Below are 14,369 nucleotides of genomic sequence, written 5' to 3'. Positions count from 1 at the left end.
ATAAAAGCACCCTTTAGATCTCTTCATGTGAGTCGTGAGTACTTTTGTACCTGAAGGTCCAGTGTAGAGATTGTGTGGCATCAATGCTGTGTACTCTGTTTGTGTGAAGACAACCATTTTGGGGACTATGCTGCCTGGAGGTATGATCATTTGGACAAAATAATCACTGATAATTTGGACAAATAATGATTTTGCAGGCTCTAGCATTTTTGAATTTCGGAAGGGGAGGGGACATTTGTCTCATAGACTTTTCAGATACTGGCTGAGAGTTTCTGTTGAGAGAGGGAGACTTCGCTATTCTTGTTAGTACATTTTCTAACATATCTCCCCTAGAACTTAATCAATCATCTTAATCAAGTTCTGGGTGTCCATGAGTAGTAGTCTGTGAGCACTGTAGCATTTTAGAAAGTGATAGAGCCATCCATTGAAAGGAACTGAGATATGTGTGTACTTGTGTCATTGTGTTTTACTGTAGCCGTAACCTGGTTCAAACAAGCAAACCTAAACCTCTAACCTTTAATAAACAAAGCTGTTTTTTATATATTTTTTTATATATGAATGTTTCCCTTTAAATGGGCCCAGAACCTTTGAATAGATCTTACAAAACACTAGAAGTAATTTTAGTAGCCTAAAAGGTTTAACATTAGTCAAGGGACCTATAATCTGTACTTTGAATAAATCTTACAATACGGTAGCAGTAGTTTTAATAGCCTAAAAGGTTTAACATCCGGGGCTGCAGCTGGATGCCGCTACATATTGTATCCAGAGTAGTTTAGCTGTTTCCTCAGTTTAACCACTAGGTGGCAACATTGCATAATAATCCTAATTCCACTTGTATCATAGCCTGCTTTTACTTTCACCAATCACCATGTGGATAGGCCTATAATGATTAATGACGAGGGTTTATGGATTCAAAGGCAGTTATTTTTGGATCAAGGATCCAGGAAAAATATGAAATATTATATCTACAAAACATCATAACAGTAAATAACAATACGATTTAATAATAAAACGTGCATTCAACTTTGACCTAATTTTCATGTAGTTGAATAATAATACTATTATTAATAATAATGATGATGATAATAAATAATAATAATACATAATGGAGACTTTAATAACTTAAATAACATAAGGATGAACACACCAGATGGTGCTATTTGACCAGCTCCTTTCAGGCAGAAGGTCAGGATGGAACAATAGTCCCAACACCATGTAGGAGGGGGCAGATGGGGACCCCCTCCAAACAATGGGATGGGGGTTATGCATGGAGAATCATCCGCTGCTGGTCTACATCACGCAGGCTTTAGCCTTTTACTTCTAGCACAGAAGGAGAGCCGCATGGGTTTATGTGAAAGCTCATAAACCCATATTGCTGGAATGGAGGGGTTTACCCCAAGCCATCTGTCCAAAATGACCAAATTAATACAATGCTTTGATGGGAAAATACAGAGATTGGTGGCTTACCTACACATAATAGGTACCATATCACTCTGAATGCACTGCAGTTACCAGTTATTTTAATGGTGGCATTGGGTCTAGTTGCCAGGCCTTCTGGCATTTTGGGCAAATGCCGGATGGCTTGTCCGCCACCCCGCCACATCTGGAAGAGACCATCATAAAAGTGGGTCTCCCTGGCCTGGACCCCTATAAGAGCTACCCTATTGTCACAGAGAAAGGCAAGTTACTCCAAATGACAGACAATACATTTTTAGCCTAGTGGACCTGTCTTACTTGGGTTTTTTGCCCAAAATTATAAATATCTGGCTGATAATGGCCATCTCAAGGAATAAAATAGGCAGGTGTAGCTTTAAGCACCAGCTGTCAGAGCAGCTCACAGATCACTGCACCTGTACATAGCTCATCTGTAAAATGCCCATCCAATCTACCTCATCCCCATACTGTATTTATTTATTTATCTTGCTCCTTTGCACCCCAGTATCTCTACTTGCACGTTCATCTTCTGCACATTCTACCATTCCAGTGTTTAATTGCTATATTGTAATTACTTTGCCACCATGGCCTATTTATTGCCTTACCTCTCTTATCCTACCTCATTTGCACATGCTGTATATAGATTTTTCTACTGTATTATTGATTGTATGTTTGTTTATTCCATGTGTAACTCTGTGTTGTTGTATGTGTCGAACTGCTTTGCTTTATCTTGGCCAGGTCGCAGTTGCAAATGAGAACTTGTTCTCAACTAGCCTACCTGGTTAAATAAAGGTGAAATAAAAATAATTTTAAAAATAAATAAAAGGTGTGGGGGCGTCAAAAATGGGCCGGTTTGTGGGCTTCAAGGGGGGGGAATTGTCCAGTGTGTAGAAATGCCGGAGCCGATTTATGGTCCTGGTCCGCCCCTGAGATGAGGAACCAATAGAAACCTTGTCATATATCATATCATACATGTATATCATATGTTGTGCAGTGCATCGGTCGAATAATCAGCCTTACTATCAACAGGTACAAATAGTATCCTACATTTTCTATTAGGCAATCTAGGAAATGTACACCCAGATAAGCGTCATAATAGTCTACGCTACATCTGTTAGGTGCTATACATCCTGCTTTATAAAACCCAAATAATGTTCTTAGTATTCCTCATTGTAAAAATAGCTTATTGGCTCAGCTACTTCACATTTTCCATATTACTGTAGCAGGCAACCACTAAAAAGATAGCTGGACATTATAGGTCCACACCATGGGCTGAATGCTGCGCAATTGTTTCTTATCCGAACTCCGACGGTCCAATAAAGTGTCATACATCTGCCTTGGATTTGTCACGTCTTTCCACACATCAAGCGGCGTATTCTCGGAGAAAACCGAGATGTCTCACCGCTTAGAATTTCACGGCCATGTGAAATCGTGTGAGATCCCTGCTTGTGTGTAGGCCACGGTCGACGCAATGTCACCTTGACGAGAATCTAGAGGAGCACGAGGGGCGCTCAGCATCTGTCTTGGACTGGACAGTGAGAGAGGGTGTGTGCCGGCAAGTGTGTTTGTGTGTGAGAGAGGCAGTAAAGACCGGCTCGGAGAGTTCGCGCGCACGGAGGATCCCGCCATTTGGTTTCTTCCACACGGAGATGGCTGGAGTCCACACAGGTAGACTTCCAAGTTTCCTTTCCTATAGGTATAGCCGTTTCTGATAAGGGTTTATTTTAGAATCTGTTTGATTTAAGGGGTGTAATTATGTTTAACTATTTAGTCAACGATGTTATGGAAATTATAGGCTGTAGGCCTACACTCTAACAATAAGATAATAATTAGGCCTACCCTAATAGGTAATAATAAGAATAATAATATTATTTTATGACAAGCCACTTCATCGTGGATGTTTTTTATTTCAGTGAACGAGGCACAGTTGAGCGCCGTTAGAAGTTACGGCTTCAAGTCAGCCTAGTTTTTACGTCTTTCTGTGCAGCGCGACCCTCGGTTAGTTGTCCGATTTTTACTAGATGGGATACAGTTTCTGTTAGACTTACCTTTTCGTAGCAAGTTAGGAGAATTAACGCAGCAGGTTAGGAGATTTAGCGTAGCAGGTTAGGATACTTAGGTTACGTTCAGGAAAATGGTTAGGGTTAGCTAAAAAGCAAAGAAAGTATCAACTTTTGACGTTAATTTGACAAAAGCTGTATCCTTTCTAGCCATGACCTAGTTGTCCCCGACACCTCCTCTTTCTTTATCATGTGACATTCGTTTTATACTCCGTTGCCAGAGGAAATCAGTTCATCCAATCGCGTTTCGAGAGGGGCGGCTCGTTTTCTCAACATTTGACAGGGATTTATTCTGATCCTCATGACGTCACCCGATACCCTGCGCTCCTACAGTCAGTAAGCGAAGGGATGCTCTAAACGCAAGATAGCAGCATCTTTCCTGAGAGACTACAAACAATTCGCATCTCACTCTAGCTTTGTATCCATTCTCGGCATTCTCTCCCCTTTGGACCCTCCTGAAAACCCACCTCTTGCCCTCCAACATCGAACTGCAGGGTGTCTTCATGCACGAAAGGAGGACCGGATAGAAGACCATATTTGTATTTCACCACCTTTCCTTTCCCTTTATTTATTTAACCTCTGTCGTCTGTATATTTTTGTTTTGATCTTTTATTTTGTTGACCATTGCCTAGCTACAATACAGAGAGGAGGAGGTCGTTCTGCATTGCTTGATAGGAATACGCGCTTTATTGCAGTGGAATGAAATAACACACATATGAAGAAATTAATGGAAGATTAAATTAGTCTACTTTCTACAACACGCTTATAGTATCTGGAGCGGGACATAATTTATCGGTTCATTGGATTTTTGTTGAGGTTACGTTCCATACGCAGCGCAAGCATCGTCTTCTTCGGTTAGAACACATAGCCCATACTCATCGTAGCATCTCGGTGTTCTCTGAAAGGGCGAGGATAACGCGCAAGATATTTCATTCTCAAGAATATAGGCATTTTCGATTTTGAATCGCTTCGTCTATTCAAATACCATTTTTTTTCAATCGGTTACGTTGCATAAAGGGATAAACGCAGTTTCACCCAACCTACTTTTAAAATGATGGCCGGCGGAGCAGTACAGCAAAACGGGGGTTTCTTGAATCCTCACCATCACAATCAACAGCCGCACATGGAGTCGGATCCCCCAGATTCGCGTAAAAGACCGCTAGAGACCCCAACTGAGGCAAGCAGCACTAAACGCACAAACACGGGAGGTAAGTAAATGATGGGGATGCGGGGGATTATCTCGAATGTGTGAATCCAGTTTATCACTATGCCCACACTGAGGTAGCACCGAGAAAGGATGGCAGGTTGATTATTATCTTGATGTAGCATTCCTCGACACCACTGAAACTATTGTTATTTAGTGATGTATAAAGCAACATGTCCAATATATTGCCTCTTGTTATAGTCTTTTTTCCATTGCATCTTTTTACAAATTAAGGAAAATCCTTTGTGTTGATGGAATGAAGACAATGAAGGGGGTGAGTGAGAGGGTGCTGATTTGGAGGGAACCCTCAGATCTCATGCTCTTAGAAAAAAAAAGTGCTATCTAGAACCTAAAAGGGTTAATTCATTCATATTTTATTTGACCCATTTTTAGTTTTGGGCACAATAAATTGCGGACGTTCAAAATAACAAAACAGTCTCCAAACTACAAATAACTGAAAAACATTCCATTGTTGACCGCGCTCACATCACTTGCTTTGTGACGGGTAATCGTGTGATTATCGATACGCTGGCACATAGGATAGGGTACTCTAGTCTCTTTGCGTACAATTACTCAAGAAGACAATAACATGCACATAGACACCGTTAGTAATAAGCCCAAATACAGGAGTCTACAGTATATGTCGCCATTTCAGTGCAACATTGTCATCCGCTATTATGCAGTCACTGCCTATACTTCATCATTATCATTGTAGCAGTCCATATACTGCACCTCTCATTAAAGAAAGGCTACATGGGCAATGAATACATTCTAATTCACTGGTTGGATCAAACATGGATGTCACCGTAGGTAATCAGCATTTGGTTTTTGTTTACATGCTGTTATGCGCCAAGCATTTCCAACCTTCTAGTCATTATTACTATACCATTAATATTTACTTATCCTGACTTCGTGGACTTTTGATAGGCTTACAAAACATTTTTGAAGGTAAACAAAATATATTTTAGAATATTAATTTTAGTGTGGTGCGCCTACCTACCACACACATAACAATATCATGATATTGTTTACAACCAGAAATAGCTACATAGTGACCCAAAAAGTAATTTCCCACAATGCATTACGATGATCAAACGCTGCCAAAGAAATGAAGTGAGACAGCTTTGTTAAAAGGAATCGATACTCAGCTGCACATATCTAAAAACCATGCAGCGCTCTTGGGAGACATTACCTACACACACATCTCATCCATTTGACCAAATTAAATGTCTGTGATTATGAGAACTGCTAGAGTGCAGTAACTACCACACTTTCCCATGGAGTATTGTAGTCAACAGACGCCCGGTCAAAACACTTATACACATGCATCTACTCAATGAGATTGCACGTAGTAAAATGCCAGTTTGTTTTTGTTTAAACGTTGGAATTACTTTCTCAGAAGTGATATAAAGAGCAAGGTCCTGGAAAGATACACGCTTTATAAGAACACATTATAAATGCTCAGACATGCTTATAACAAGTAGTAAAGCATTATAGCAGCAACCACTTCAATAGCTTGATGTTTTAGTATTTGCATTACACACAAACATTCAGAACTTGTTCACTAAAAATCCATTGAGACCTTTCTAAACAATACCCTCATGATCATAATACTGAAGAGTAATTGAATGTGTCAATAGCAGAGCAAACATTTATACTGTATGTAGGCTAGCTAGAGGCCTGTCCATATTGGAGCCCAATACCTACATCAACAGGCCTCATGTGCAGGTTGTTTGTGGTTAAACAGAACTAGTTGTAGACTTCAGGACATTGAAGCCAGTTACAGGGGAGCACAGTACCTCATAATTATTTGTGATAACATTAGTTTTGCCACACACACACAATGTGCTTCCTCTTCCTGTATAGTGGCCTTCCTGCAGCCCCTTTTTGAAACTGAAGGCATTGTATTCCCTCACCAGGAATCACACTCTGAGGCACATGGTAAGAGAGACCATTTGATTTTGTTGTTATTCTACTTTCTTTTGCTATTCGCTTACTAAATTACAATATTGTTATAGCAGTTTGACAGTGATATGAATAGTTCCTAAAGAAAGGCAAAAATAGTCTGCAGACTACAATAACCCAATCTTTTCTGAAACTATTTTGGAAAACCTCTAAATCTGATTGAATATATTTGGCCTACATCTTTAATTGAGCTAAACTGATTAAATGTATCTCAATTCATAAGCATCTTATGTATATGGACTTTCATGGAAGCTTTGATTATAAGCACATCATCTGCAGAGAATGTAGACATATGTTTACGTTTTATATACTGTATATAGCATCCATTTTCATGTTAAACTGCCATGCTTATTTTGCCATGCTATTCATATTTGTGGAATTGAAAAGGTTATCATATTTGTAATCTTTGCACATCTATTGGATATGTTGTGTATATGAAATTGGTTGTTGATCATTTCGTAATTGACATGATCACCTTCATTCCTTTTGCATGACATTGTTAAAGGGGGGATTGATTGGGAATGATGATAACGTGGATTAGACATATTTAAACCTCAATGAATGTTGTGTTCTCTAAATATTGTCTACTCTTCTGAATGTTCATCTCTGTCTCGGTCATACTGCAGAAGAGATGGGATGAGAGTGCATTGTGCTGTAACCTATAGAGGCTCTAAATCATGATAATATGTTACGTAAGGTGACATTCTTATCAAGGGGAAAAAATCACTGACTCCCTTGGTTTGATTTTTTTTTACCATCCACATGCTTGACTTGCTCCCACTGCATACCCATGGGACACATATTCAAATAGGTCTTCAGCTCAACTCCCCTCTTATAAATAAAAAGATTCTGTCCGCTATAATAAGATATGTTGAAGTCATTTCGTAAATGGATGGACTGGCACCAAAGTGACTTCAGTGGACAGTGGTGAGGAGGCCTTTTAATGCCCTTGTCAAATGATGTGAGGAGACTGAATAAGTCCGGGGAGGGTGGAGGGGGAACAGAGAGGGGGGGCGAGGACAATGAGGACCCAGACGAGTAGTTATTCTCCAACCCCCCCCACCCCCCACCCCCATCTGGCAGATACCATACAGAGCACTGAGCCATCGGTCTATAGGACAGGGCCTTTGATATTAGCGATCGCATCGCTAGTGTTTTGTGTTGCTTTCCCCTCCGGAGCTGAGCTGACTTACCTTCCCCCGGATCTATCCATTGGTGCTGAGGAGAATGCGTCACACTTTCACAGAGTGAAAAAGCCCAAAAGATAGCAGAGCTGTTTTTTATAAAGGCTTTGCATAAACATTTGGAAATTGATTTGTCAATGATGGTGAAGGAGCACTATGAACAAAGGGCAAATATAAGCGTTGTCCCGGCCTATCGCCTGCCAATCTCATAGCCACCCAGTGTGTGTCAGCTCGGGCTGTTGTAGCCGAAACACTGCGTGTCCTCCCACTTCTCTGCGGCATGGCTGTTTTTCAACTGAGCGTTTCTAGGCAGCACGGCGCTCTCTTTCTCTCCATCCATGCTAATCATGGTTCTCCTTCAGCCCATCACGACTGCTCCCTCTTCTCCACCTACCCACCCACCTCATCAATCACCAGCTGCCATTCACTACCTACCCCCAGCAACCGCATGCAGCCGTGTCTGCCCATCGATCCCCATCCATAACCATGAACATGAAGGGGGCGCTGCTTCTTCTTATTCATCATCTGTTCATTTTTAAAAGCACTGCGTCAAAACAAAAAAAAATCCCATTGTATAGGGCGGGGTTTCGTTTGGGGCGGGTGATGCTCTCGAAATGGTGGCTTACAATTGGACACTGAAGTCGCCTGTCTCCTCCAGCCCGCTGCCGAGTGGAGGAGAGGTCTCACGATGAATATGGATGAGAGCGATGAAAAGAGCGAAGCAGAGGGGAAGATCTAGCCCCATCTCGAAACAGTCGTGCTTGACGAACAATGCATGGCGACTTTCACACACTCAAATACACTGGAGATGGAGTGCCGGTCAGCATGGGCATTAGCATAGTTCGGGTAGCCGTGTCCGGAAAGGCTCAAATGTGGACACTAGAAGGGGGGACCTTTTGAAAAGACTATACGCTGGTTAAACCCAACCGAAACACATTATGCATCTGGCTACATAAGGAACAGAGGACAGCCACCAAGAAGTTCATACAGATTCACTGGTGACCTTGAAAACACCCTGCGACAACAGAATGGCTACAGATGTGAAATAATTTTTATTTTGTCTTATTTATGTTCTAGGTTTCATGACTTAGAGTAGCCCCATATAGAACCAAGACAGGTGGTTGTCCACTAACTGGTGTGGAGATTTAACTTGAACAAAAGGAGTGGAGGGTGAGACTAAGCCCCGCTCCTCCACACAAACTCACCCAGCTTAAGTGAACTGCATTTTTATAACACCCCAATGCTTTAGCCTAGCCCAGAGGCCCACCCAGCCCCCGACACCAGATCCCCAGATTTGAACCGTCCAGGCTGATAGAGCCTATTCTGGGCTCCAGGACTCCTGGGAGCCCCTAGCAACAGATTGCTGTGTTTACTAACTAGTTTATTATGTCAGATGCCTATTCATTATTTATTGTAGCTACCCCTTACATACACACATAATGACACACACACACGCACACTCTTGAACAAATGACACTGATCCAATGCCAAGGATACTAGGAGTAAGACATGCGGGATGTATTCTGACCTAGCTGGCTCACTTTGTTGTTTTCCCAGTAGAACACATAGGGAGTGGTGAGTTGGAAGCAAAATGATTTTTTTTATTTTACCTTTATTTAACTAGGCAGTTAAGAACAAATTCTTATTTACAATGACGGCCTACCCCGGCCAAACCCTAACCGGGATGACGCTGGACCAATTGTGCGCCGCACTATGGGACTCCCAATCACGGCCTGGTTGTGATACAGCCTGGAATCAAACCCGGGTCTGTAGTGATGCCTCTAGCACTGAGAAGCAGTGCCTTAGACTGCTGTGCCACTCGGGAGCCCGAGTGCACGTACATACATGCACACACAAACAGACATAAAAACACACACACACAATAGGTGACTGATTTTCTTCCATTTAAAAGGGCACTTCAGGATTTTGGCAACGAGGCCCTTTATCTACTTCCCCAGAGTCAGACAAACTTGTGGATACCATGTTTATGTCTCTGTGTTCAGTAAGAAGGAAGTGAGAGATTCGCAAGCCAATGCTAACTAGCGTGCTAGCAGATACCCATAGACTTCCATTTATTGCACTAACGCTAGTTAGCAATTGCGCTAGCACTAGTTAGCAACTTTCTTAAAACTGCTCGCATAGACATAAAAATGGTATCCACAAGTTTATCTGACTCTGGGGAATTAGATAAAGGGCCTCGTTGCAAAAATCCTGAAGTATATCTTCAAGTCTTATGCACTGACAAGTAAGAGGAAATGACTGTGTTCCTCCAGAAACTTTAACTGCTGGGATCTGTCCCTGTCTGTGTTGTGTAAGAGGAAAGAAAACAAAGACCAGGAACTACAACCCTGATGCCTAATATCTGCTCAGGGCAGATCACATCTCTGTCAGGTCCACGCTCATTTATATCAATCCATCCACAGTCCTCACTGGGACGTATCAGCTAAATATTTCAAACCAACATTTCAGCCAAAAGCCTCTTCTCACCAAACGTACTAATTCAATCTAAGGATGTTCTGCCCTAGCCTTCCTTGGTGATTTTCTGACACCGTCGAGGAAATAAATCTGACCGGGTTAGGGCAAGTGGTTTTATGTTCCCTATCAGAGATCGATGTGGAATGCGTGCTGATTGTCTAGACAGGAGTAGCCGAGCAACTGTGCACGGTCATCGTGCTTGATTAGTAAGGGCTGCATGCAGGATTATCATCTGAACGACTGGGACTCGCCATGATACAGTCAGATCTGTATAAAAAAATGATTAAAAACAGAGACAATTGGAACATAAATGTCATGTATAAAAGTGACCCACTGTGTATGAAAGGTGTGTGTTTACTGTTTATGAGATGTTTACATGGATATACAGTATGTATGTATGTCCACCTGTCTGTCTGTGTATTTGTTGTATTTGTGTGTGTCTACATGTGTTGTGTAGTGTGTATCAGGGTTCATGTGCAGCAGCAGAACCCGTTTATGTTTGATATTACTTATCAATTCCCTTATTAATTGAGGCTGGTTAAAAGTAGACCTACCCCAATCAAAATGAGGTCAGTCTTGGCTTTATTTGGAATCTGGGTCAATGCAGAACACAGGCAGTTGTGCTGCTTCTTATACTCAGCACAGGCAGGCTCACTGTCAGGCAGTGCTGTGCGGGAGAAAACAATGCTATAACTTGCTTTAAAACACAAAGGTCCGTCCCAGTTCAATGTATGATTTCATCGCTATGACCTTACTCCCAGTTAGAATGGAAAGTATCGTATTTCCTCCTTGTGTAAAGCACTCTCTCTCCATCGCCCTTGGGTGGGTTCAACAGACCAGGTCCCAGACGGTGCCAACGGTGCAATTTTATGATTTGGAGCATGTCGAGGAGAAAAGCAGTGCTTAGAAACACTATTTCTAACAAACACAGACTCTCTGCACACGCACACACACACACAAAACACAACAAGTGGGGGTGCATCGATTAATGAGATTATAGCAGGACCAGTGAGTTTTTCGATGAAAGATAATGAACTCTCTCAATTAGCTGATGATTCCCCCAGCCAGACCAAAACCTATTCTGTCTGCCTGCCTGCACCCCTCTCACCATCACCGTCACCAACACTCTATGAGGTACTCAGTGTTCTTGGTTAGAAATATGAGACACTCCTGAATACATGCTAGGAAGTCATCAATACACATGTAAGAGGTGTCGCTATTTTATTGCATCTCAAGTCAAAGTGTGAGGGTAGCCATCATTATAATCGGTGTCATAACTCATGACCCCCCACCCCCTTCTCCATATCTCGCACAGTGGATTGATTGCTGTTGCATTAGTATAGAACAGGTATTGTACCTTGTTCCATCAACAGTGCATGTGTGTCGTGAAGTGACACAAAACCATGCCCTCTTAATAATAATCCTATTTCTATCTGCCGCCTTGGGGGAGGCAACCTGGATTAATTGTGGTGGAATATTAGGAGAGGAGGAGAGGACCCAGGCGATTGGTTGAGACACTGGGATACATTTTCACCTTAACCCTCAAACTACCAACATTTTTTACATACGTGAATTACCACCTTGGGTCAGCTTAATTATTTTCAAAACATCATTAGACATGTAATGTTATCAGATAATAAAAAATAAAATATAAACAGACTGTTATTTTAGCTACGATTTTAGCTACGGTTAATAAGCATATTCTGTCAAACGAAAATAAGACAAAAATCCCTTATACACATCCACATTAACACTAAAAAGCTGATTTACCATAATTTGATTGTAATATCATTCAGTTATGTAAATATTAATTGTGTCATATTTGTGGTAAAAATGTCTGTCATTGAAAGGGGCAGTACACCAAAATTTGAAATATGCTACATTTTTGTGACAAAAAGATATTCACTCATTGATCCTGAGAGAGATATGGCTTAGTTTGCTTTATTTACGTACCCCACAGCCAGCATTAGCATCACTGCTAGTGAAACAATGGGAGTGGTAGGGTCTATGGCAGGATGCTTAAAAAAGCATACCCAAATCCTTAAAGTCACTTCAAAACAAATGTTATAGCAACCAAAATACCATAACAAGTTGCACATATAGAATATTGGAGGGTATTAAATTAATTCTGGTATTTATATAACATTTTCTGTAGAATAACTATTTTTCGGAGAGTACACACCAATACAACACTATATACAATACAGCACCGCCAGGCTACACCCGGCAGGTAGCCTGGCGGGTAGGAGCGTTGGGCCAGTAACCGAAAGGTTGCTGGATTGTATCCCCGAGCTGACAAGGTAAAAATCTGTCGTCCTACCCCTGAGCAAGGCAGTTAACCCACTGTTCTTTGGGCGCCGAAGACGTGGATGTCGATTAAGGCAGCCCTCCGCACTGCTCTGATTCAGAGGGGTTGGGTTAAATGTGGAAGACACATTCAGTTGAATGCATTCAGTTGTACAACTGACTAGGTATCACCTTTCCCTATATATACATTCAGAGGGGAGCTAACTGGTTTCTGCATTACAATTCTACCAAGCATTGATACCACTGACATACTTTTATGAGCCATTTTGACTGCGACTAAGCATATATCTAAGGTAATTTTGATTTTGTACACGGTCATACCTAGTTATAACCAGTTATGAACATAGGCAAGTACATAAGGTGCTCCATATCCATATCTCAGGTTAAGATCACTTCAACAGGCCCCCCCCACCTAAATAAAAAAAAACACTTTGTCCATGACAGCCAACAGAGGCTCTTTATAACACACCCCTTACATGTTAGGGGTCTTGGGGTCAATCTTCTCCAGGTGAACCAGCGTCTTGAGCTGCTCAGCTTAATATTATGTCTCTGGAGAAACCTGGATTCAAATAAATCGTTTTTTAGATTTTCCCTAGAACAGGGATCTCCAACCCTGTTCCTGGAGAGCTACCCTCCTTGAGGTTTTCATTCCAATACCAGTTGTAACTAACTCGATTCATCTTATCTACTAGCTCATAATTAGAATCAGGTGTGCTACATTTGTGTTGATGCGACGGTAACTCTCCAGGAACAGGGTTGGTGGGCCCTGCCCTAGAATAATGACTTTTCGGAGAATACACAGAGATTCAGAACATATCGGAGTTCTGTATTGCAGTTCTATCGGGTATTTAGACCATTGGCAGACTTGGTATACCAATGGCAGATTTTTATATTCACAAAAATAAGGTAGTTTTGGTTTTGTACACGGTCATACAATACGTGGTACAGAAAGTATAATTTTAGGTGAAAAAAAATAAGAATTGAATAAAACCACCTTTGGACTATGATCAAAAGTATGCCTATGGAGTCAGAATGTCCCCAGTCGGTAGTTTGAGGGTTAAAATCTACGTCAAGGAAGAGGCTATAGACCATAAAGGCTCAGTCAGGGAAGAGGCTATAGAGACCTTAAAGTCTCAGTCAGGGAAGAGGCTATAGACCTTAAAGTCTCAGTCAGGGAAGAGGCTATAGACCTTAAAGTCTCAGTCAGGGAAGAGGCTATAGACCTTATAGTCTCAGTCAGGGAAGAGGCTATAGACCTTAAAGTCTCAGTCAGGGAAGAGGCTATAGAGACCTTAAAGTCTCAGTCGAGGAAGAGGCTATAGACCTTAAAGTCTCAGTCAGGGAAGAGGCTATAGAGACCTTAAAGTCTCAGTCGAGGAAGAGGCTATAGACCTTAAAGGCTCAGTCAGGGAAGAGGCTATAGACCTTAAAGTCTCAGTCGAGGAAGAGGCTATAGAGACCTTAAAGTCTCAGCCAGGGAAGAGGCTATAGACCTTAAAGGCTCAGTCAGGGAAGAGGCTATAGACCTTAAAGTCTCAGTCGAGGAAGAGGCTATAGACCTTAAAGTCTCAGTCGAGGAAGAGGCTATAGACCTTAAAGTCTCAGCCAGGGAAGAGGCTATAGACCTTAAAGTCTCAGTCAGGGAAGAGGCTATAGACCTTATAGTCTCAGTCAGGGAAGAGGCTATAGACCTTAAAGTCTCAGTCAGGGAAGAGGCTATAGAGACCTTAAAGTCTCAGT

The 14,369-nt window shown here is 41.7% G+C and overlaps 1 protein-coding gene across 3 annotated transcripts in view; it reads left to right on the top strand.

Annotated features, from left to right (window-relative positions):
* The first annotated feature begins 2,665 nt into the window (after nt 1-2,665).
* LOC129821932 (RNA-binding protein Nova-1-like) overlaps nt 2,666-14,369 on the top strand; it is a 62,359-nt gene continuing 50,655 nt past the window's right edge. Inside the window, exons 1-2 of one of the 3 annotated variants that reach the window (XM_055879680.1) lie at nt 3,396-4,702; nt 6,565-6,639. In XM_055879680.1, the coding sequence (XP_055735655.1) occupies nt 4,546-4,702; nt 6,565-6,639 (232 nt within the window). In that variant the 5' untranslated portion in view covers nt 3,396-4,545. Of the gene's footprint in view, nt 3,103-3,395; nt 4,703-6,564; nt 6,640-14,369 lie in introns of those variants that run through there. The other 2 variants (XM_055879683.1, XM_055879681.1) reach the window with 2 other exon arrangements.

The sequence above is a fragment of the Salvelinus fontinalis genome, chromosome 24, assembly GCF_029448725.1.
Source record: "Salvelinus fontinalis isolate EN_2023a chromosome 24, ASM2944872v1, whole genome shotgun sequence".
Taxonomy (NCBI): Eukaryota; Metazoa; Chordata; class Actinopteri; order Salmoniformes; family Salmonidae; genus Salvelinus; species Salvelinus fontinalis.
Note: the sequence above shows the minus strand (reverse complement) of the source record. Positions and strands in the feature narration are given on the sequence as shown.